General features: G+C 39.2%; 2 protein-coding genes across 2 annotated transcripts in view; one reads left to right on the plus strand and one right to left on the minus strand.

Moving 5' to 3' along the window:
- Positions 1-26,157, minus strand: part of WNK3 (WNK lysine deficient protein kinase 3) — a 348,186-nt gene extending 322,029 nt beyond the window's left edge. Inside the window, exons 1-2 of the mRNA XM_053579253.1 lie at positions 26,103-26,157; positions 8,525-9,174 (exon numbers count right to left, since the gene is read on the minus strand). Of these exons, the coding sequence (XP_053435228.1) occupies positions 8,525-9,061 (537 nt within the window). The 5' untranslated portion in view covers positions 9,062-9,174; positions 26,103-26,157. The remainder of the gene's footprint in view (positions 1-8,524; positions 9,175-26,102) is intronic.
- LOC128576828 (transcription initiation factor TFIID subunit 13-like) lies at positions 20,922-21,299 on the plus strand. The gene has a single exon (XM_053579017.1). It carries the CDS (start codon positions 20,922-20,924, stop codon positions 21,297-21,299), a length of 378 nt encoding a protein of 125 aa, XP_053434992.1.
- Positions 26,158-26,547: the final 390 nt, after the last annotated feature.

The raw sequence follows: 26,547 nt of genomic DNA on the forward strand, positions 1-26,547 counted from the left end.
ACACTTAAGAAAATAGGTATAGAAGGGACATTTCATAAACTGATAGAGGCCATCTACAACAAACCCACAGCCAATATTGTATTGAATGGAGTTAAATTGAAATCATTTCTATTCAAATCAGGAACCAGGAAAGGTTTCCCATTGTCTCCACTGCTTTTTAACATTGTAATAGAAGTCTCAGCCACTGAAATCAGGCAAGAGAAGGTGATCAAGGGTATCCATACAGGGTCAGAGGAGATCAAACTTTCACTCTTCATAGATGATATGATTGTAGATCTCAAAAACACCAGGGATTGTACTACAAACCTCTTAGAAGTGATCAAGGAATACAGGAAAAGACCCAACAAGAAAAGAAAATTATATGCCAATATCTCCAATGAACATTGATGCATCTCAGGTTACAAAATCAACACTCATAAATCTGTAGCCTTCATATATATACCAACAACAGTCACCGTGAAAAAACAGTCAAGGACTATATTCTGTTCACAGTAGTGCCAAAGAAGATGAAATATTTGGGAATTTACCTAACAAAGGACATGAAATATCTCTATAAATAGAACTATGAAACTCTACGAAAAGAAATAGCTGAAGATTTTAACAAATGGAAAAACATACCATGCTCATGGCTGGGAAAAATCAACATTGTTAAAATGTCCATACTATCCAAAACAATTTACAATTTTAAGGCAATCTCTATTAAATCTCCACTGTCATAGTTTAAAGAACTCAAAAAAAAAATACTTCATTTTATATGGAATCAGAAAAAAAATCTGGAATAGCCAAGAAATAAAACCAAAGCAGGAGGAATCACAACACCAGACCTCAGATTATACTATAAATCAATAGTGATCAAAACAAAATGGTACTGGCACAAAAACAGAGAGGTAGATGTATGGAACAGAATAGAGAACCAAGAGATGAACCCAGCTACTTATCCTTATTTGATCTTTGACAAGCCAATTAAAAGCATTCAGTGGATCGATGGGCACCTGGGTTTCTTCCATGACTTATCAATTATGAATAGGGCTGCAATAAAGATTCTGGTACAAATATCTTTGTTATGATGTCGTTTTTGGTCTTCTGGGTATATGCCCAGCAGAGGAATTACAGGATTGAATGGCAGATCTATTTTTAGATCTCTAAATGTTCTCCATATATCTTTCCAAAAGGAATGTATCAGTTTGCATTCCCACCAGCAGTGCAAAAGTGTTCCCTTTTCTCCACATCCACGCCAACATCTCTGGTCTTGAGATTTTGTGATATAGGCTAGTCTCACTGGAGTTAGATGATATCTCAAAGTAGTTTTGATTTGCATTTCTCTGATGATTAAAGATGAGCATTTTTTCATATGTCTGAAGGCCGCTCACCTGTCTTCTTCGGAGAAGTTTCTTTTTAATTCTCTTGCCCAGCCTGCGATGGTATCCCTTGTTCTTTTCTTGCTAATGCGTTTGAGTTCTCTGTGGATTCTGGTTATTAAACCTTTGTAAGAGACATAACCAGCAAATATCTTCTCCCATTCTGTGGGCTGTTTGCTTGCTTTACTTACTGTGTTCTTGGCTGTGCAGAAGCTTTTTAGTTTGATCAAGTCCCAAAAGTGTATTTTTGAAGCTGCTTCAATCACCTGGGGGGTCCTTCTCATAAAAAACTCACCCAACCCAATTTCTTGAAACCCAAGTGCCCATCGATCCACGAATGGATTAAGAAATTGTGGTATATGTACACCATGGAATACTATGCAGCCTTGAAGAAAGATGGAGACTTTACTTCCTTCATGTTTACATGGATGGAGCTGGAAAGTATTCATTAAAGTAAAGTATTCATTCTCAGTATTCATTCTTCAAGAATGGAAGAAAAAATATCCAATGTATTCACCCCTACTATGAAACTAACTTAGGACCTTCACATGAAAGCTATAACCAAGTTACAACCTAAGAACAGGGGGAAGGGGGAAAGCATGGGGAGGGAGGGGGGAAGTGGGTAGAGGGAGGGGGATTGAAAGGATCACACCTGTGGTGCATCTTACAAGGGTACATGTGAGCCTTGGCAAATGTGGAATGTAAATGTCTTGGCAAAGTAACTAGGAAAATGCCAGGAGGGCTATGTTGGCTAATGAGATGAAAATGTGTCAAATATTCTATGAAACAAGTGTATGGTGCCCCATGATCATATTGATGTACACAGCTATGATTTAATAAAAAAAAAAAAATGAATTGTACCTGGAACAAAGTAGGAGGTAAATAAATGTTGAATTAAATTGAAAAATAAAATAAAATAAAATAAAATGTTGGAAAAAGATGAAAAATTTTTTAAAAGGTAATGGACGATTAAATATTCATCTGGGGAAAAAAAAAAGCATTCAGTGGGGAAAAGATTCCCTATTTAACAAATGATGCTGGGTGAACTGGCTGGTGACCTGTACCAGACTGAAACTGGACCCACATCTTTCTCCATAGACTCTCACAGGATTAAAGATTTAAACTTAAGACATGAAACTATAAAAGTAAGTAAATGCAGGGAAAACACTTGAAGAAATCGGCCTGGAAGAATATTTTATGAGGGGGACCCCCCTTGGCAATTGAAACACCACCAAAAATACTTCACTGGGATCCGCTCAAACAGCTCTCAGAATGGGAGAAGATATTTGCAGGTTATGTCTCCAACAAAGTTTTAATAACCAGAATCCACAGAGAATTCAAATGTATTAGAAGAAAAGAACAAGTGATCTCATCTCAGGCTGGGCAAGGGAATTGAAAAGAAACTTCTCTGAAGAAGACAGGCACACGGCCTACAGACACATGAAAAAATGCTCATCATCCTTAATCATCAGAGAAATGTAAATCAAAACCACTTTGAGATATCATCTAACTCCAGTAAGATTAGCCCACATCACAAAATCCCAAAACCAGAGATGTTGATGTGCATGTGGAGAAAAGGGAACACTTCTTCACTGCTCGTGGGAATGCAAACTAATACATTCCTTTTGGAAAGATGTCTGGAGACCACTTACAGATCTAAAACTAGACCTGCCATTCGATCCTTTAATTCCTCTACTCGGTATATATCCAGAAGACCAAAAACCACTTTATAACGAAGATATCTGCACCAAAATGTTTATTGCATCCCAATTCGTAATTGCTAAATCATGGAAGAAGCCCAAGTGCCCATAAATGAATGAATGGATTAATAAATTGTGGTATATGTACACCATGGAATATTACGCAGACTTTAAAAAAGATTGAGATTTTACCTCTTTCGTGTTTACATGAATGGAGCTGGAATATATTCTTCTTAGGAAAGTATCTCAAGAATGGAAGAAGAAGTATCCAATGTACTCAGCCCAACTATGAAACCAATTTATAAACACCCACACTTCCCTATGAATGCTATAACCCAACTACAGCCCAAGATGAAGGGGAAACAGGAAGGGGAGGGGAGGGGAGGGGTGAGGATGGGTAGAAGGAGGGTAATTGGTGAGACCACACCTATGGTGCATTTTACAAGGGTACACATTAAATCTACTAAATGTAGACTATAAATGTCTTAACACAATAACTAAGAAAATGCGGTGAAGGCTATGTTAACCAGTTTCATGAAAGTATTTCAAATTGTATATAAAACCAGCACATTGTATCCCATAATTTCATTAACGAACAGAGCTATGATTTAATTAAAAATATTTCATCCATTCAATGTCTACATATGCTACACATATCTTATTCGTCTTTTACTGTTGTATAGTTTGCTGTGCTATGGTCCACAAATATCTTTTTCACCCTGGAAGATGCATGATATCTTTGCTGATTAGTGATTATTGGGTGGTGCAGCCTTTTCCCCTTAATGATTTTAATCTACCATATTCTTTTTTTATTAATATTAAATCATAGCTGTGAATCTACCATATTCTTAGCTTCTATAATGGAAGAAGTGAGATGCAAGTATGATTCTTTTTTCTTCTTGAGTTTAGTTATGTATCAGATTTTACCTAGATGCCTACTTTTAGATACTACTTCTGTTTTATTATCTAGGCTACTAATTCAAGTCTGAAAAGTGACTATTCATTCCTAACATTCAATATCCTTGCGTGCCCTTGATTTAATCAGAGAAGCATTGGAGTACCTTAAGTAGTGACAAGCCCATGAATAATCGAGGTGCCACAGTCTCTCCCCTAAGGGCCATCTCTGTACCAACTAACAAGGTGTTGGACATTGAGGAAGTTTTGTTGCTCCTTATCCCAAAAGCTAACTCTCTCACCCACTCTCTAGAGTAAAAATGACACAACCCATGGGTCTTTTAGCTTCCTTCACACTTTTTAGGGGGCAGAATTAGGCAAGGAGATCAACAGGTGATCCCCTTATTACAGAATGATTGTGCTCTACTCTCTCATTCATATGTTGAAGCCCCAACCCTCACTGTCACTGCACTTGGAGACTAGGCCTTTGTGGAGGTCTTTAAATTTCAGTGATATCATAAGCCTGGGATAGTGATTCAATAGGATTAGTATCCTTCTAAGAATAGCCCGAAGTTACTCTCCCCACTCCTCTTACCAAGCCAGGAAGAGAGTCCTCATCAGAAACCCATCCCAACAGACACTGATCAGACACACACACATATATATAGATAGATATAGATATAGATATAGATATATAGAATGTCTGTGTATATATATGTATATACATATATACACACATATACATACATACATATATACATATATATACACACACAAACAAACAAACAATATTGGAAAAGAAAGCAGAATAATTTAAACTTCTCATTGGGGTGTTTTTCTACAAAATTCTGTAACGATATAATAAATAAGACTTTGTAGAAGAAGAACGAAATTGCACATTAAAAACTGCATAGAAAGTCATTAAAAGATGATGCCCCTTTTTCTCCTGGGAGTTTTAATAAACTATTTTTTTTTCAATTTCAAATATGCAAAAGACAAAGTGATATCCAAGTCTACTAATTGTGACATTCCTTTTAGAACAAAAAATTGTGATTGTTGTTTTCTGAGTAAATTAAAACATACTTCATATATTTGTTACTGGCTATGTATCCAATCACCTAGGGAACTTTGATTCTTTATTTTATTTATGTGTTTTTTTTTTTTGAGACAGTCTCACTTTGTTGCCCTGGGTAAAGTGTAATCATCACAGCCCACAGCAACCTTAAACTCCTGGGTTCAACCTCTTGCCTCAGCTTCCCAAGTAGCTGGGACTACACGCACTGCCACAATGGCCAACAATGCCCAGTTTTCTATTTTTAGTAGAGATGCAGTCTTGATCTTGCTCAAGCTGCTCTTGAACTCCTAAGCTCAGGCGACCTATCCACCTCTGCCTCCCAGAGTACTAGGATTACAGACATGGGCCACCACGCCTGGCCACCTAGGAAACAAGTTCCTGAGACCCATTTCCTAGAGATTCTAATTTGAGAAGTCTGCAGAAATCAGTACATATGATAAAATAGAAAGTTCATGTTAGTGTATTAAACAAATTGCTACTCTGATTCAAGTAGCTGCTAGGATTAGTCCCATATTTCAATGCTTTCCACATTCTACTTACTGTGCATGCAAATCACCAAGAGGTGTTAATAAGAGGCAGATTATGATCCAGAAGGGCTGGAATTATTCCTGGGAATATGCAGTTTTGACAAGCTCCAAGTGATGGCCATGCTGCTGGTCTAAGGACCACAGTTGGGTAGTAAGACCTTATGAGATCTTTCGACCTTTCCACAGGTGAATAATAGAAGGCAGTTCCCTAGGTATTTTCTCCCACGAGGATATTTTCTTCATGTTTTACCTAAACAATCTTCAACATAGCTAGAGTAGACAGTTTACAAAATACTCACCTTTACTATATATGCACGTGCACACACACACATCCTACTCAAGCGAATGGAAATTATTTCCCACATTTACAGATTAAATGATATCACTTAAAAATACCACAATGCAAGGCCAGGCACAGCAACTCACACCTGTAATCATAGCACTCTGGGAGACTGAGGAAGGTAGATTGCTTGAGCTCAGGAGTTCGAGACCAGCCTGAGCAAGAGCAAAATCCCATTTCTAAAAAAAAAAAAAAAAAATAGCTGGGCTTTGTGGCAGGCACCTGTAGCCCCAGCTACTTGTGAGGCTGAGGCAAAAGGATCACTTGAGCCCAAGAGTTTAAGGTTGCTGTGAGCTGTGATGCCAAGTGCAACAAAGTGAGACTGTCCCCAAAAAAGAAAAAGATATCACAATGCATATATGAAATTAAAATTTATATAATTTTCAATATTATATTCAAAGATGTTCACTACAATTATGGTTATAATAGTGAAATATTAGAGAAAAATCTATATATCCAACAAGGAAGGACTGGGTAAATAACCTATACAAAGCTTATGGTAAAATACTAAGCATCTATTAAAAATAATTATGTAAATGTACACTTACAATGAAAAGACATTAACTATAAGTGAAAGATTATAAAACATGGCCAGGCACGGTGGCTCACACCTGTAATCATAGTACTCTGAAAGGCCAAAATGGGACGATTGCTTGAGCTCAAGAGTTTAAGACCAGCTTGAGCAAGGTCACCTGCCACCCTGACCTCCACCCAAGCCAAACCCATCTATACTAAAAATAGAAACGAAAAATAAGCCAAGCCTCATGGTAGACACCTGTAGTCCCAGCTGCTCAAGAGGCTGAAACAAGATCTCTTGAGTCCAGGAGTTTGAGATTGCTGTGAGCTAGGCTGATGCCACAGCACTCTAGCATGGACAACAGAGGGAGACTCTGTCTCAAAAAACAAAAAGACAAAAATTTACAGAATGATATATATAAAAATACTAAAAATTTTAGTATAATTTTAGATATGTATCTAGAAAAAAGGTATACTAAAATTTTTAAAGCATTATGTTCAAAGTAGTGGAATGTTAGATAATTTTGATGCTTGCTTGCCAGTATTATCTAATATTTCTACTTTAACATATACCTTACAATATTCTTAAAGGGTAAAAAGAGGTGAGAAGAAAACTAAGCTAATCTCACACATGCACAAACCTTTCAAGGACCACATGAATGGCTTGAGTGATAGGTAAAATGTGCTTTCCAAAAAGTTAGTTAAGGGACTTCCTAAATTAAAAACACTTTAAAAACTTATTAAAATTGCACTCCTACACCCCACTCCAGGCCTACTGAATCAAAAAATCTGTGGCACTAGGCCCCAGAATCTTCATATGAAACCAATACTGACTCTTATAGACAGTAAAGTGTGGAAACCCCTATGTTAAACAAAAAGCCTCCTAGAAATGCAGCGACCTGGAGTAAATTCCAACCTATCTGAATGGCAACCTACAGCAATGTCAGAATAGGTGAAATCATTATATACACACAAACCCACAAAGACCACTGGAATATGAACAATAAAAATCTGTACTTAGCAATTGGCTTTATACGATCTCAATTTTAAGCATCCCATGTGAACACTGACCATTTCACATGAGCTGACTGAAGTCACAAGTCCTTATATTTGACCTAAATCTGTCTGAAATTATTCTCATCATACCCCTTCTATGATATTCTCTCCCCATTTAGTTATTCATTAGTTAAAATTACTACACAAACATTTATTATGGAACCAAGTATCTAGATTACATATTCTCCTGTTGCTTTCATTTATAAAAGAAAACTACTAAGCTCAGTAGATTCCAATGATGATTTCTTCCAGAGATCCTCTATGAAGTACACTCAAAGGCATGATGAGTTTATACCAAACAGAGGCCTGCAAAGAATCAAGAAAAATCTTTCCTATTCTGAAAAACACCACATGAACTCCCAAAATTTTGTTGAAAAGGTATATATTGGCCCGGTGCGGTGGCTCACACCTATAATCCCAGCACTCTGGGAGGCCAAGGTGGGTGGATTGCTTGAGCTCAGGAGTTCCAGACCAGCCTAAAAAAGAATGAGACCCCGTCTCTTAAAAAGAAAACAAACAGCTGGGCATTGTGGCAGGCGCCTATAGTCCCAGCTACTCAGGAGGTGGAGGCAAAAGGATGGCTTGAGCCTAAGAGTTTGAGGTTGCTGTGAGCTATGTGCCACAGCATTCTACCAATGGCAAGAAAGTGAGACTATTTCCAAAAAAAAGTACACATCACACTGAATATGTCCCTATATCTCACCCTCAAGTATTTAGTATAACAATCAATTTGTAAAGCCCATACTTACTACAAGTTTCAAAGGGAGACAATGAGAATTCCAGGAATTTCCTAAGGCTAATCAATTCAGAGAATTTTCCCCAAAGAAAGCCATGATAGATATTTTTCCCCTTTAAAACAGAAAACAACAGAAGAGAATAAAGGTTTGGCATGAGCTCCTAAGAGGATCTAGGAAAGGAGCATAATCTCTATAAGGGGGAGGGCAAGCCCTTTTTTTTTCATTTTAATCCATGATACATTTTAATCCCAGATCACTCAGAAGGCCAGGCCAGCTAAGACTGGAATTTACTAAAATCAAGAAGATTATATATATACCCACCTGCAGCTCACACCAAGCAACTTCAACCCATGTTTCGGTGTCTAGTCCTTTATATACTGTTTTAAATGCTCCTCTTCCCAGCTCTATGTCAAATTTCAGGAACCTGCCACTAGGAGAAGTAGCTACAGCCTTCATTTCTGCTTCTTCTTCCATTTCCTTCTCATTTTTCTCCTTGAAACAATCTTTTGAAGTTTCTGACATTGCCTTTGAACACTGTTCGTATTTAACTTCTTGTCCACCTCTTAGCACATTTGTAGGAAGTTTATCTACTCTTGGAATGTTTGTTGCAGTATTTATTCTCTCATCTTTGGGAGAAGATTCAGCAACTTTGTCATCTTCCATTATCTCAATACTCTTTCGGAAAAATCTCTTCCTTTCTACAGTTTCCCCAGAAGCAGAGAAGGAGCTGATTTTTTCCTTTAATCTACCTTCTACTGTCAAAGTTGCAGCAACCTGAGGAGCTCTGTTTCCAAATGAAACTCCATCAGGTTTCTCAGAATCTTCTGTACTGGCTGGCTCCCCTGAATCAGTGGCCATTATAATTAAGGTTGGCACTAAAATTTTCCTGTTCCACTTTTCAGTCCAATTACATCTCAGGTATAGAATTATCAGAATGGACTTCCTTTATGTGGTCATATTTCCATAGCAACCTGAAGAGGGGGAAAAGATAATTTAAAATCATCCCACAAAGGAAATAATTAAGGAGAAAACAAGTCACCTGATTTTTAATCCCTTTTTTCTTAATAAGAAGCTTATTCTTTTTTCTGTTCAATATTAGCAATAAGCAGACTCTAGGGACTGTGTCTGATCTTATTTACCACTGTAGCCATCAGTGTCTAACAAACTACTTGGAATATAGCTCAATCTGTCTTCATATGGCATGAACATTGGTTAGGAACCTAGTTCTCAGCCCCATCTATCAATCCATCAAATTCAAAACAAGTGCCCAAACCCTGAGTTCACTTAGCTACAAGGTGACATACACAATACAAAAAATAACCACATGATTTCTAGGGGATTTTTGTTTAAAACTCTAAAATTTATCCAATAGCAGTTTTTATTTTACTGTGGTAAAATATACATAACATTAAATTACCATTTTAATCATTTTTAGGTGTACAGTTCAGTGGCATTAAGTATATTGACAATGTTGTATAATCACGACTATCCATTCCTAGAACTTTTTCATCATCCCAAACTGAAACTCTACAATCATTAAACAATGATTCCCAATCCACCCCCACCCACCCTTGGTAACCTCTGTCTCTATGAATTTGCTTATGCTAGCTACTTCCCATAAATGGCATCAGGCAATATTTGTCCTGTCTGGATTATTTCACTTAGTACACAAATAATGTTTCCAAGATTCATAGATGTTGTAAACAGGAATCAGAATTTCTTTACTTTTTAAGGGGGAACAATATTCCATTAGATGTATATACCATACTTTGTTTTTCCATTCTTTTGTCAATGGATTGGATAGTTTCTATCTTCTGACTACTATGAATAATGCTCCTATGAACATCCAATAGTAGTTTTAAATAATACAAATATTTGTTTATCAGTTTGCCATCGGATTTTAACAAAAACTACCAAATATTAATATACAATCCTAAAAGAATATCAAGATAGGCTTAAAAACATGCATTCTATAAAACAAGCAATTCCACTTAGAAAAAATGTTCCTTAGAAAATAGTCAAGGATCTGGCTCGATGCCTGTAGCACAGTGGTTACAGCGCCAGCCACATACACTGAGGCTGGTGGGTTCAAACCCAGCCCAGGCCAGCTAAACAACAACTGCAACAGAAAAATAACCTGGCATTGTGGCAAGCACCTGTAGTCCCTGCTACTTGGGAGGCTGAGCCAAATCACTTAAGCCCAAGAGTTTGAGGCTGCTGTGAGCTGTGACACTACAGCACTCTACTGAGGGTGACATAGTGAGACTCTGTCTCAAACAAAAAGAAAAAGAAAAATAGTCAAGGATCTGCACAAAGATTTAACTATATAAACATGTTCATTATAGCACTTATAATTTGGAAAAACTTAAATAAACATATAAGCCCAATAGGGGGTTAATTAAAAATCTCAAAATGAGGTATGATACAGCATTAAAAATAACACTGTAGTTTACAGTGAAATGAAAAGATGTTCCCTATATATGATATGGTTACATGAAAAAACAAATATATACAAGCTTCCATACACACAAATGATATTAATTCTGAATACGGACACACTACATACACACACACACAAATTAACTTTAAACTATAGAACTATGAGCTTTTTTTTTTGAGACAAGAATCTCACTCTGTTGCCCCAAGTTAGGGTATGGACTTTTTGTTTCTTTCTGCATTTGTATTGTATTTTCTAAAACTTGCCACAATGAACATTTACAAATACATTAAACATAATGAGGAAAAAAATTTCTCAAGTGAATGGCCAAATCACCAATAGAAAAATTTTCCTTTCCTACCACAATCATATATTATTGCAAAGTTAAATCTGTACACCCAATTACTATGTTATGTGCCATGGAGGGTACAATTTGTACAATATTTTTTTAAGAATTATATCAAATAAAAAATACAAAGAAATATGTGAGCTATTGAAGCCACAGCAATCTACCAGAGCTACAGAGTGAGACTCTCTTTCAAAAAAAAAAAAAAAATCCCTGAACTTATACAAACAAAATGGAGAGAAACACTCCTAATCATTCCACACATTCAACTTAATTCCTATCAAAATTCCACTTGGTTTGTTTGCAGAAAATACCAAGCTAATCCTAAAATGCATACAGAACTTCAAGGGACCTATAATAACCAAAGCAAAAAACAATCTTGACAGAGAACAAATTTGGAAGACTCATACTTCTTGATTCAAAGACCTACTAGAAAGCTATAGTATTAAGACTTTATGGTACTCAAAAGTATAGATGTATGTAAAACAGAATTGGGTCCAGAAATAAACTCACATATTTATGTTCAACTGAGTCTCAACAAGGGTGCCAAGACAACTCAATGGGGAAAGAATAGTCATTCCAACAAATGGTGCTAGGACAACAGGATAGTCACATGCAAAAAAATAAAAATCAAGATCCTCAAGAAAGGTTTCATGGAGGGCTGGACAATGTGGCTCATGCCTGTAATCCCAGCACTTTGGGAGGCCAAGGCGGATGGATTGCTTAAGCTCACGGGTTCGAGACCAAGCTGAGCAAGAGTGAGACCCCATCTTTATTCTTTGAGACAGAGTCTCACTCAGTTGCCCTGGGTAGAGTGTGCAACAAACTCAACCTCTTGGGCTCAAATGATCCTCTTGCCTCAACTTCCCCAGTAGCTGGGGCTACAGGCACCCACCACAATGTCCTGCTGTTTTTTTCTATTTTTTTTTTTTTTTGTAGAGACAGAGTCTCACTGTACCGCCCTCAGGTAGAGTGCGGTGGCGTCACACGGCTCACAGCAACCTCTTTACTCTTGGGCTTACGCAATTCTCTTGCCTCAGCCTCCCGAGCAGCTGGGACCACAGGCGCCCGCCACAACGCCCGGCTATTTTTAGTTGCAGTTTGGCCGGGGCTGGGCTTGAACCCGGCACCCTCGGCATATGGGGCTGGCGCCCTACTCAGTGAGCCACAGGCGCCGCCCGTTTTTTTCTATTTTTAGTAGAGATGGGGTCTTGCTCTTGCTCAGGCCAGTCTCAAACTCCTGAGCTCAGGTGATCCACCTGCCTTGGCCTCCCAAGATTGCCAGGACAGGCATGAGCCACTGTACCCAGCCCTGATAGAAATATTTTTTTTAACTTTTTACTTTGAAATATTTTTTGACACCTGGCTTATTGTACCCTCAATGAATCCCCAACAATAAAAAAAATTTAAAAAAAAATATTTTTGACTTGGAAAAATACAAGAGTATACAAAGAATATAGTACACTCTTTTGATATGAGGACAATTAATGACAATTAAGGACATGGTGGGGGTGAGGGAAGTAGAGAGCAGAGAGAGAAAGAGGGTGGAATGGGTTGGAAAAGGAAGAGCAGAGAAAGGGTAGGAGGGAGGGGGGTGGGGCCTGGGTGTTTGCCACACCTTTTGGGGGCAAGACACGATTGCAAGAGGGACTTTGCCTAACAAATGCAATCAGTGTAACCTGGTTTCTTGTACCCTCAATGAATCCCCAACAATAAAAAAAAATAAAATAAAATAAAAAAAGAATACAGTACACTCATCACCCATATTCCCCACACATTAACATTTTAGGTGGGATATTAAGCCTCAAAAGCAGAAATCCAGAAGTAAGAGAAAAGGACTTCTAAGTAGCCAAAAATAGATAAAGTCAGAAAATTTAACTTGCAAAAGTCTTCAAAAAATTTTTACAGCAGAACCTTTTTTTTTTTTTTGAGACAGAGTCTCAAGCTGTTACCCTGGGTACAGCACAGCAGCATCATAGCTCATATCAAACTCCAACCCTTGGGCTCATCCTCTTCCTTCAGTCTTTTTCATTTTTAGTAGAGATGGGGTCTTGCTTTTGCTCAGGCTAGTCTCAAACTCCTGAGCTCAAGCAATCACTTGCCTCAGCCTCCTAGAGTGCTAGGATTATAGGTGTAAACCACTCCACCTGGCCTACTAAAGAACCTCTTTTAAAAAATGAAATCTTGGCTGAGGGTTCTATCTCGAAAGAAAGAAAAGAAATCTTGGAACCCAGGCGGCACCTGTGGCTCAGTGAGTAGGGCGCCGGCCCCATATGCTGAGGGTGGCGGGTTCAAATCCAGCCCCAGCCAAAACTGCAACAAAAAAATAGCCGGGTGTTGTGGCGGGCGCCTGTAGTCCCAGCTGCTTGGGAGGCTGAGGCAAGAGAATCGCGTGAGCCCAAGAGTTAGAGGTTGCTGTGAGCCGTGTGACGTCATGGCACTGTACCTGAGGGCAGTACAGTGAGACTCCGTCTCTACCAAAAAAAAAAAAGAAATCTTAGAACCCTAATATAAAAAAACAGAATGGCAAGTATTTGTGCTCTGGCAAAATAATTCTAACACCTGGTTTCTCAAGCTATAGTATAAGAAGCAAATAAAAGGAATGAGAAAAGGAGTCTTTGCCTCAACATTTTAAAAACCAGTACTTTAGGACAAAAATGGTACTATAGATAAGGAGGGATATTTTATAAGGATGAAAGGGTTAATTAATCAAGACAGTATACAATTATAAATATATATACATCCAAGAGACCCAAAATACATTCAGTAAAAACTGACAGCCCAGTGCAGTGGCTCATGCCTATAATTCTAGCACTGTGGGAAGCTGATGCAGGTAAATTGCCTGAGCTTAGAAGTTTGAGACTAGGTAAATTGCCTGAGCTCTAAGTAAGAATGAGACCCAATTTCTACTAAACAAAAACAAAAACAAACAAACAAAAAAAAAAATAGAAAAACTAGCTGGGCATTGTGGAAGGTGCTTGTAGTGCCAGCTACTTGGGAGGCTGACACAGGGGTATCACTTGAGCCCAGGAGTTTGAGGTTGCTGTAAGCTAGGCTGATGTCATGGCACTCTAGATGGGAGCAACAGAGCAAGACTATGCCAAAAAAAAGAGCAAGACTTCATCTCTAAAAGTGTAGAAAAATTAGCCAGGTGTAGTGGTGCATACCTATAGTCTCAGCTACTCAGGAGGCTGAAGCAGGAGGACTGCTTGATCCCAAGAGTTTGAAGTTGCAGTGAGGTATGATCACGCCACTGCACTACTGCACTATAGCCAGGACAATAAAGCAAGACTCTGTCCCAAAAAATAAATAAGTAAATAAATAAAAGAGAAAAACAACAAACTAAGGATAGACCTAACATTTATGGTTAATTGATTTTCAAAAAGAGACTAAGACCATTCAATAGGGAAAGAGCAGTCTTTTCAACAAAAAGTGCCAGAACAACTGGAATCTACAGGCAAAAAAATGAAATTGGACCCCTATCTTATGCCATACACAGAAATTAACTCAAAGTAGATCAGTCCTAAATGTAAGAGCTAAAACTATAAAACTTTTAAAAGAAAATACTGAAGTGACTCTCACATAACGTAAGTAGTCTTACATTACTGATATAATAATTTCCCAGATACAACAAAAACACAAGTAATTTATTAGACTACACACAAGTACACAGAGAAAAGTAAAAGTCGTTGGAATTAAAACAGGGTAAGGAGAAAGAGAGGAAGGACAAAGACCTACATAATGCATGCAATGAACACATTCAGGTAATTGGCACACTTAAAGCCAAGACTCAAGACATGTTTCAAAAACATATGTACCCCCTTAATATTTTGAAACAAACAAAACCCCACAAATGATAAAGGAGAAAACTAGGAAGCAGATCCTCATCAAAATTTTAAACTTCTGTGCTTCAAAAGATACCATCATGAAGAAAGAGAAAAAAGTGCAGGCACAGTGGCTCACTCCTGCAATCCTAGCACTCTAGGATGCTGAGGTAGGAGGATCTCTTGAGCTCAGGAGTTTGAGACCAACTAAGCAACAGTGAGATACAGTTTCTATTAAAAATAGAAAACCTAGGCTGGGTGCTGTGGCTCATGCCTATAATCCTAGCACTTTGGGAGGCCAAGGGGGAGAACTCCAGAGTTCATGACCAGCCTAAGCAAGAACCAGACCTCATATCTATCAAAAACAGAAAAAACTAGCAGGGCATGGTGGTGGACACCTATAGTTCCAGCTACTGGGGAGGCTGAGTCAAAAGGATTGTTCAAGTCCAAGAGTTTGAGGTTGCTGTGAGCTATGATGCCACAGCACTTTATCCAGGGTTACAGAGGCTCAAAATAAAAAAAATAATAATAATAAAAAAACAGGTTCAGTGCCTGTAGTTCAGTGGTTAGGGCACCAGCCACATACACCAAGGCAGGCAGGTTCGAAACCAACCCAGTCCTGCTAAACAACTACAACAACAACAAATAAAGAAAACAGCCAGGCGTTGTGGCAGGTGCCTGTAGTCCCAGCTACTTGGGAAGCGGAGGCAAGAGAATAGCTTAAGCCCAAGAGTTTGAGGTTGCTGTAAGCTGAGATACCACAGCACTCTACTGAGGGTGACATACTGAGACTCTGTCTAAAAAAAAAAAAAAAAAATCCACAATGAAATAACATATCTATGTGGATGGCTACAATACAAAAAGGCAGTAATAATATTTGGACAGCATGTGGAGAAAACAAAACCCTCATATACTACTGGTATGCTTTGGAACATAATCTGCCAGTTCCTCGACAAAGTTAATCAGAGTTATTATACTATATGATAACCTCTACCCAAGAGAAACAAAAACATGTCCACACAAAAACTTGTACACAGTGTTCATCACAGTACTATTCACAATACCCAAAAGGTGGAAACAATCCAAATATCTATCAACCGATGAATGGATAAACAAAAAATATGTATTTTAGTCATGTAATAGAATATTATTCAGCCGTAAAAAGGAATGGAGTATTGATACATGCCACAAGGATGAACCTCGAAAATGCTAAGTGAAAGAAACCAGAAAAAAAGACCATTTAGTATACAATTCCATTTACATAAAATATCCAGAAAATACAGCTCTGCAGAGACAGAAACTAGATTAGTGGTTGCCTAGGGCATAAGAGCAATGACTGCAAGTAAACATGAAGGATCTTTTAGGGGTGATGATAATGTTCTAAAATCAGATTGTAATCAAGGTTTTACAACTCTATAAATTTACTAAAAACTATTGATTTTTATATTTGTATTGGTGAATTTTATATCTTAATAAAATATAATATCCCTCTTTAAGAATCTTAAAGTAACACATTTTTTCTAAAGTCAAAACCATCATACTATAAATTATTCCCTTTTAAAATTATACTATGCTCTTACCCTAATTCTGTCCACTGACATCTTCAGCATGACCTGGGTAAAGAATCCCTGTTTTAGAGGGGCAAAGCCTTACAACAATAAGATATAACAGCTGGTAGCTTAAATAATGAATAAGAAAAACAAATTTTAAAAACTAGGCCAAGAGGCCGGGCACAGTGGCTCACGTCTGTAATCCAAATACTCTGGGAGGACAAGGGAGGTAGACTGTTTGAGCTCAGGAGTTCAAGAGTGAGCAAGAGTGAGAACCCACCTGTACCAAAAATAAAAAAATTAGCCAGGCTCAAAAAAAAAAAAAAATTAAGCCCAAAATTTCACCAACCATAATATATCTGGGGCCACTGTGGATCCAAAATAGCTTCTTTTTTTGAGACAGAGTCTCTCTCACTCTGTCACCCTGGGTAGAGTGTCATGGCATCACAGCTCTCAGCAACTTCAAACTCCTGACTCAAGTGATCCTCTTGCCTCAATCTCCCAAGTCCCAATCTGGGACTACAGGTACCTACCACAAGGCCCAGATAGTTTTTCTATTTTAAGTAGAGACAGGGTCTTGCTCTTGCTCAAGCTGGTCTCAAACTCCTGAGCTCAAGCAATCCACCCGCCTTGGCCTCCCAGAGTTCTAGGATTACAGGTGTGAGCCGCCAAGCTGGGCCAATCCAATAGCTTCTTGACCATAAAACAGAGTTTAAGAACACAGGCTATGAAGTGGGAGAAACCTGGAATCAAATCTTATTTTGCCTTTCATTCCTTGAGGTTATTTAAGGCAAAATATTTAACCTCACTCACTCTTGATTTCACTTGTGAAATCTCAAAGGACATGAAAATGTACATGAAAAAATACTTAGCACAGTGCCAGGTACAATAATCAATAAATGAAAGCTTTTATTTTCTACCTTTTAATAACCCCAATGGGCAGCACTATATTAAAGCATCGTTCAGCAATACTCAAGAAAACATTAAATAATTTTTGGAAGACTATTTAGAAAAGCAGAAAAATATAATACATTTTTTAAAGCTGTCCAGTAATAAAATATATTAACATTGCTAAAAAGATATGTTCCTGTGACCAGCATAATATCTCTTCTACATTCAGCAATGTAAAACCATGGCCTAATGAAAAAGTCTACAAAAATCAGGCCTCAAATCTGGAGTCTCTTACTAAGTTCATAGTTACATATTATAACATTTGTTTGACCACTTTTCTTTTTTTTCTTTTTTTTTTTTTTTTTTTTTGTAGAGACAGAGTCTCACTGTACCGCCCTCGGTAGAGTGCCGTGGCGTCACACAGCTCACAGCAACCTCCAGCTCCTGGGCTTACGCGATTCTCTTGCCTCAGCCTCCCGAGCAGCGGGGACTACAGGCGCCCGCCACAACGCCCGGCTATTTTTTGTTGCAGTTTGGCCGGGGCTGGGTTTGAACCCGCCACCCTCGGCATATGGGGCCGGCGCCCTACTCACTGAGCCACAGGCGCCGCCCAAGTTTGACCACTTTTCCTTCAAAAAACAGTAAATACACTTATCTAAGCCCTAGGAATATATATAAAAATAAATGAGAAAGCACTTATATAGAGACACTAAGAATGCTATTCAATAATACACCAGTTTAAAAAATATATTGAGCACTTGGGAAGGAGAAATGGGTGAAAAGAGGTAGCACAAGTCAGATTCTTTGCCTTCATTGCCTGGAGCCTCCAGTAGATCTCAGCTAATCTCTTGGCATTCAAGTTTCTATTTAAGGTCACCGCCTCCAAAAAGCTTTCCCTAAACACTACAGCTAAATAAGGTCCTTCCCCAACATCCCAACACCCTTCCAAATGTTTTTTTCTTAGAATTTATTTTCTGGTATGATTTATTTGTTTAGTGTCAACTTCCAGTGTAATGAAAGTTCCAAAGGGGCAGTATCATTGCCTCTTTTGGTTCCTTTTCATCTACTTCCAACATACCAACCCTGGCACATTGGAGGAATGTAATAAATATGTTTTGAATGAATGGTATGAACCACAATTATCTCAGGTAAGTCAATTCACAGGGGTTAACAGCTTCAGAATAAGTTATCAGTGCCTTTGATAAAGAATCCTTAGCACATACCTTCAAGGTTTTGTTTTTTTCTCTTGCTAGAAACCTTCAAAAGCTGACTTTGAATGGAAACGACACAGTAGCACAACGGAACAAAAATTCACTGGGGGGCAGTGGATATAATAAGAGCTGAACTATCACCTAGAGGCTGATTTATCACAGACTTCCCATACTTGTTTTTAAAACACATCCCCTAGGGGCCAGGCCAGTGGCTCACCCCTGTAATCCTAGGACTAGGGAAGGTGGAGGCAGGTAGATTTCTTGAGCTCAGCCTAAGCAAGAGCAAGACCCTGTGTCTATTTAAAAAAATAAAAAGTCGGGGGTGGGGCCTTGGTGTGTGCCACAAGACACGATTGCAAGCAGGACTTTGCCTAACAAATGCAATCAGCGTAATCTGGTTTATTGTACCCTCAATGAATCCCCAACAATAAAAAATAAAAATAAATAAAAAAATAAAAAGCCAGGCACAGTGGCTCACACTTGTAATCCCCGCACTATGGGAGGCCAAGGTGGGTGGATTGCCCTGAGCTCACAGCTTGAGCCAGAGCGAGACCTCATCTCAAAAACAGCTGAAAATTGTGGAGAGCACCTGTAGTCCCAGCTACTTGGGAGGCCAAGGCAACGGAATTGCTTGAACCCAAGAGTTAGAGGCTGCTGTGAGCTATGACATCACAGCACTCTAACAAAGGTGACAAAGTGAGACTCTGTCTTAAAAAAACTAGCCAGGTATGGTGGCATGTGCCTATAGTCCCAGCTCCTCAGAGGCAAGAGGATTGCTTGAGACCACGAGTTTGAGGTTGCTGTGTGCCACAACACTCTACCCAGGGAGAAAGAGTGAGACTCTGTCTGAAAAAAATAAAATAAAAAATAAAAACAATTCAATCTTTGGCAATAATTGAGCAAAAAGAAAAAAGTCAAATTAATGAGCTTAATTCAATTAAGCCTAATTAAAGACTGAGATAATTATCACTTTTTATGAGACAGTTTCACCTTGGTCACTCTCAGGAGAGTGTCATGGCATCTTAGCTCACAGTAATCTCAAACTCTTGGGTTCAAGCAATACTTTTGCTTCAGCCTCCCACGTAGCTGGGACTACAGGCACCCACCACAACGCCTGACTATTTTGTAGAGACAGGGTCTTGCTCTTGCTCAAGCTGGTCTCCAACTCCTGAGCTCAGGCAATGAGTGCTAGATTACAAACATGAGCCACCACACCTGGCTTATCACGGTTTTTTTTTTTTTTTTGGAGAGTCTCACTCTGTCACCCTGGGTAGAATGCCATGGCATCATTGCTCACAGCAACCTCAAGCTCTTGGGCTCAAGTGATTCCTTCCAAGTAGCTGGGACTAAAGGCACCTCACCATACCCAACTAGTTTTTCTATATTTAGTAGAGACAGGGTCTTACTCTTGCTCAGGCTGGTTTCAAACTCCTGAGCTCAGGCAATCCACCCAAATCAGGCTCCCAAAGTGCAAGGATTATAGGCATGAACCACTGAGCCTAGCCCATGTATCAAGCATTTTAGAGATTAAAAACTTTTAAGTTAATCCACATGCAATTAAGATGAAGGTAGACCCTTACCTCACATCATATACAAAAATAAACTCAAAATGTATCAACAAAAATCTTCAAAGAAAACAGAGGAGAAAATCTTCATGACTTTGGATTTGGCAATAATTTCTTAGACATAACGCTGAAAGCACAAGCAAAAACAAGAAATAGATAACAAGACTTCATCAAACGTCAAAACTTTTGTGCATTAAAATACATTATTAAGAAAATAAAAAGGTTGAATGTGGTGGCTAACGCCTATAAACCTAGTACTCAAGGAGGTCAAAGTGGAAGGATCACTTGAAGTTAAGAGTTCAAGACCACCCTCAGCAAGAGTGAGACCCTCTCACTACAAAAAATAAATAAATAAATAAAAGAAGAAAATAAAATTAGCCAGTCATGGTGGCATGCCCTTGTAGTCTCAGTTACTCAAGAGGCTGAAGCAGGAGGATCACTTAAGCCAGGAGTTTGATGTTGCAGTGAGCTATGACGACACCACTACACTCTAGCCAGGACAACAGAACAAAACGAAATGAAAAGAAAAAAGAAAAAAGAAAATCAACTCACGGACTGGAAGAAACTATTTTCAAATCATATATCTGACAAGTGACTAGTATCCAGAATATGTAACAAACTCCTACAGCTCAACAAAAAGATAAACAACCCAGGCTAGGGTTGGTGGCTCATACCTGTAATCCTCACTTTGGGAGTCTGGGGTGGGAGGATCCCTTGAGCTCAGGGTCAAGTCCAGCCTGAGCAAGAGCAATAGCAAGACCTCATCTCTACTAAAAATAGAAAAATTAGGCAAGAGTTGTGGCAGGTGTCAATAGTCCCAACTACTTGAGAGACTGAAGCAAGAGCATCGCTTGAAACAAGGACTTTGAGACTGCAGGCTGGTAGGCTGGTGGGATGGCAGATGAGGAGGAAGACCCTGCTTTCGAGGAAGAAAATGAAGAAATTGGAGGAGGTGCAGAAGATGGACAGGGTAAAGAAAGAGACTTTTTTTCTGAAGAATTGAGATGTATGATGTATGGTTTTGGAGATGACCAGAATCCTTATACTGAGTCAGTAGATATTCTTGAAGACCTTGTCATAGAATTCATTACTGAAATGACTCACAAGGCAATGTCAATTGGAAGACAAGGTCAAGTACAAGTTGAAGTACAAGTACTAGTCTTCTTGATTCGAAAGGACCCCAAGTTTGCTAGGGTTAAAGACTTGCTTACTATGAATGAAGAATTGAAACGGGCTAGAAAAGCATTTGATGAAGCAAACTATGGATATTGACATCTTTTGTAGTTTCTGAAACTCCATGTTATTCTAGTGAAACCATATGTAATAATTGTTATATTTCTGCAGTAAGGTCCTGATACCTACCTATGTAAATGAAAGATAAACAGTTTTTTTGCCTTCATTTCCATGCCTTTGGTTTTATAGTGATATTGGATTAATTGCCTGCCTTTATATGACCGTACTTGAATTACTTACTGAGTTTTAATGACCACACATAAGTTAAAGTATCTTTCCAACTAGGCAGTTCTTTCTATTAACAAAGGTTGAAATATTAATAGTTGTGTTAGATATATTTGTGCATTGTAAGCTATACTGTAGCTGTTTAATATGTGAAATCTAAATGGCATCGTTGACTATGATAGGTGAAATGTGCTCTATGTGTTCTGACGTTTTTATATAAAAGTAGTCTGAGAGATTATCATAGTGAACTTTTTTATCTTTTATCTTTATGTTTATTTTTATTTTTTGAGACAGAGTTTAACTTTGTTGCCCTGGCATCATAGCTCACAGAACCTCAGACTCCAGTGCTCAAGTGATTCTCTTGCCTCAGCCTCCACAGTAGCTGGGACTACAGGTACCTGCCACAAGGCCTGGGTATTTTTACAAGTGGGGTCTTGCTCTGGCTCAGGCTGGTCTCAAACCTGTGATTTCAGTGGGATTACAGGCGTGAGCCACTGCACCTGGCCTATCTTTAAAGAGATGATATAGGAAAATACTGGGTTTTTGTTAAAGATGTTTATCTGTTTTAAAAGATAATTTTAATATTCTTTTCTTCAGATAACAAGAATGATTTTTTTTAAACAAAGTTTCATGTGAATGCTCCCATGTTGGAAGGCTTTTTTGATGTAAAACCTCTGGGGGATTATAATATACCATTTGTTAAGTTTGGGAAAACTCATTTTCCCAGATCAAAGCTTCTAAAAATAAATGTTTTCAGTAGTAAGAATGGCGTTGCTTAAAAATTGAATGGCATCGATGGCAAAATAAACATTTAGGGTAGTTTTTTATTTGCATATTGGTAAGTACTTGTTCATTGTGGAAACATACTTGATGAAAACCTTGTATGTCTATGGAAACAACCTTTTTGTTTTCTTGCACAAAGTTTATTTTTACCTCTATTTTTATATTGCATTCAACATAAAATGAAATAAAATGTAGGTTTAATTGGCTCAGAAAAATGGCCATGTGAAAAGAAAAACACTGGCTAAAATTTTACCAATAGAGAATTACCATATTAGGGATGGATCTGAGTTACAGGACCATGGAAAGTGCTTTTGTAGTTCAGGATATATGGGTTTTGTGTGTATGTACCTTATCAAATTATTACTGCATTTAGCTTAAAGTAATGATTACAATTGAATTTAAATCACTGAATGTTATTCTTTGTGGAACCGAACTTTTTGTGTGCCACTTATAAATGTTACCTATAAATATGTACTTGGGAAAATTTTATTTTCTTAACCTGTTAATACAAGGAATAAAGTGTGAAATATTAAACAGGAAAAAAAAAAGAAACAGGACTTTGAGGTTGCTGTGAGCTAGGGCTGATGCCATGGCATGCTAGCCTGGGCAACTCAGTGAGACTGTGCCTCAAAGGAAAAAAAAATAAAAATGGGCAAAGAATTTGAAAAGACAGGTCTGCAGAGAAGATATACAAATGGCCAGTGAGCAGATGAAAAGATTCTCAACATCTTTAGTCATTAGTAAATATAAATCAAAACCACAATGAGATAGCCACTATCTCATACCCACTACAATGGCCATTAAAAAATAAAAACAGGGCGGCGTCTGTGGCTCAGTGAGCAGGACGCCGGCCCCATATACCGAGGATGGCAGGTTCAAACTCGGCCCCCGGCCAAACTGCAACAACAACAAAAAAAAATAGCCGGGCGTTGTGGCAGGCGCCTGTAGTCCCAGCTACTCGGAAGGCTGAGGCAGGAGAATCGCCTAAGCCCAGGAGTTGGAGGTTGCTGTGAGCTGTGTGACACCACGGCACTCTACCGAGGGCGATAAAGTGAAACTCTGTCTCTACAAAAAAATATATATATAAAAAAATAATAAAAAATAAAAACAGTAGGCCAGGCACAGTGGCTCGATGCCTGTAATCCTAGCACTATTGGGAGGCTGAGGTGGGTGGATTGCTTGAGCTCAGAAGTTCGACACCAGCCTGAGCAAGAGTGAGACCCTGTCTCTAGTACAAACAGGAAAAAAAACTAGCCAGGCATAGTGGCACACACCTATAGTCCCAGCTACTGAGGAGATCAAGGCAAGAGGATTGCTCAAGCCCAAGAGTTTGAGGTTGCTGTGAGCTAAGACAACATGACACTCCACCCAGGGCAATAGAGTGAGACTCTTATCTCAAAAAAATAAAAACAGTAAGCAACAAGCATTGGGGAGAATGCAGAGAAACTGGAACCCTCATACGTTTTTGGTAACAATGTAAACTGATATGGCCACTGTGGAAAACAGTTTAGTGGCTCCTCAACAAGTTGAGTTCAAAACTGGGAGACCACTGTGCCTTGCTAAGTTGGTGTAATATTTCCAGACTCTTCACATTACCTTTATACTTTCTACTGTACCATTTAACATACTTAAGTATTCATCTCAATCTGAGATACTATGAACACAGTATTAACATTCATATTTGAACTGTAGGTAGCCAAAACAAGGATTAAACTCTTTCTAACATCAATGCAGAATGAAAGAAAAATGGCCTGGAATGTTCTCAGAATTGCAACATTTCCAAGGGAATTGAATAGATGTCACTAAAATTTGTAAAAGTAATCATGAAAAGTTAAAAATCCATAACCATTAATCTTGACCTAGAACAGAATGAGACCATCACAAGACATCCTTACCAAAAGATATGTATTCAGAGAACAAAATAGCCAAGTAATCCGTTGTAATTTAAATGCATACTAAAAGTGCCAATTTTCAAATAAGATAAATTCAGAATGACCAAAAAAAAAAAATTGTAATTATTTTAGCATTCAAAATCAGCTATCATACTTTTTTTGCTATCCTTTAATGCAAGCTACTTTTCCCTTGGACTGTACAGTTTAGACAATTTTAAACTCATCAATCCAAAGATTTGAGACTAAAAGACACCCGCTGTTCTGTGTCATACAGTAAGACTTCTTCAAAAAGTTCTCTTAGTATTACAGTTTACTATAGATAAAAAACAGGTAACAATGCCTCAAAAAAATTTAATGCAGGCAGCCCCTGTGGCTCAGTGAGTAGGGCGCCGGCCCCATATACCAAGGGTGGCAGGTTGGAATCCGGCGCCGGCCAAATTTCAACAGTAAAAAAAAAAAATAATAACCAGGCATTGTAGTGGGTGCCTGTAGTCCCAGCTACTCGGGAGGCTGAGGCAAGAGAATCACCTAAGCCCAAGAGCTGGAGGTTGCTGTGAGCTGTGACACCATGGCACTCTACCGAGGAAGACAAAGTGAAACTGTCTCTAAAAAAATTGAATGCAATCACTACTATACAGATAATGTTCAAAACTTAAAAGTCTGTTTAATCATACAATCGCTCAATCAACACACAGAGTAGCTATACCATCACATCTGTTTTGAGGGTTCAGTCTCATTTTATAATGTCTCTCAATTACCAAGATATGGGGATACACACGTGCAGATTTCTACCCACAGCCCACTGCATAAATGTTTTGCCACTATTCACTAATCAAACCCTCAGTACAAGGAAGCCACATCATCACTTTTGTCCTAACCCCATCATATCATCTCCTCCTCATCCCAAACCAGTCACAGAACACACACCACCCCTTCTCAAGTAGCACACCTCTATCTACCTTAACCAAACACATTTACACAACCAGCCAGCAATATCCTTCACCCCATCCAGTCCTTCACACAACTGAACCACTAAATTAAATCCACTCTTCCCTCCACTCCATTTCCATCAATACAATCCACTGAAACCTTACTCAACTTCTCACACCTGAAGCGGTCTTCCCTATCAGTAGCCTCAATCTCACTTAAATTATCATTCAGTCCATTGTCAACCATCTCCTTGTCCCCCTCCTGTATCCTCCTCACTTTCCCGGTTACCCAGTCTTCCATCAGCTCCCAAAGTTGCCACCCCTCAACAAAAACAAAAAAGAAAACAACAAAAAACACACCTCAACCTCAAACCTGCCCTTCCCCACTTTACCCCTCTTAATTTTCTTCTTCGCCTATTCAGTCACTTCCACAGCAGCTCTGACAACCCCGAATATCTGAGCCCACCTCCACTGGTACCTATAGGTCAGGCGTGCTCAAACTTTTTAAACAGGGGGCCAGTTCACTGTCCCTCAGATCGTAGGAGGGCCGGACTGTAGTTTAAAAAAAAAAAAAAAACTATGAACAAATTCCTACGCACACTGCACATATCTTATTTTGAAGTAAAAAAACAAAACGGGAACAAATACAATCACACCGCCTCATGTGGCCCGCGGGCCGCAGTTTGAGGACCCCTGCTATCCGTAAAGGCATCCACCCTGCCTCGGCCAAGCAGCCCCCCACTAGGGTTCTTACTCTGAACAGACTCTTGGCCGCCGCTGCCTCCCTCCATTCATCTCTGGCCCATTCATCTCCTGGCCCCAATCCAGACACGCCCCCGGGCCTCCTTCCTCTCCTCCAGAGCCCCAGCCTGCCTGGGACCCTCACCAGATTACAGGCTCTCAAGAAGGGAGACTATGACTCTTTTTGCTTCTCCCTGGCCCGCTCTCAAGCCTCTTCTCGCCCCTCCCCACACCGCGAAGCCACACCGTAGAATAAACATATACACACACACCGACTTCTCCTCTATCCCCTCCTCAGATGCTTCTTACTCCCCTCTTCGATGTCTCAAGCTCCGCTTCGCGTTGTGTGCGCTTGCGCGCGTGAGCGTCTCCCCGCAAGCCCACCAGGCCAGCCACCACCGGTAAGTAAAGAGCGGGCGGGGTTAGGGAAGTGGGGAACGAGCCCAAGATCGCGCTACCCCCAGAGCTGAACAGGCGCACGCGTACTCCAGCCAGAGAATTCAGAAGGGTAAGAGAGAGGGGCGGAGGGGAGCGGAGAAGAGCGGTGAGAGGAGGAGGGGGGAGGGGGGAGGGGCGGAGAAAGCCTAAGGAGCAGCCCCAACTCTGGCTCCAATCGCAAAGAGATGCCAAGTGGCTGGCCAACTAGAGCGTGTGCACGCCTCCCCCGCCCTCTTCAACACAGCGGGAGAAAGGGATGTGATTTGAGAAGAAAGACTT

The sequence above is a fragment of the Nycticebus coucang genome, chromosome X, assembly GCF_027406575.1.
Source record: "Nycticebus coucang isolate mNycCou1 chromosome X, mNycCou1.pri, whole genome shotgun sequence".
NCBI classification, from domain to species: Eukaryota; Metazoa; Chordata; class Mammalia; order Primates; family Lorisidae; genus Nycticebus; species Nycticebus coucang.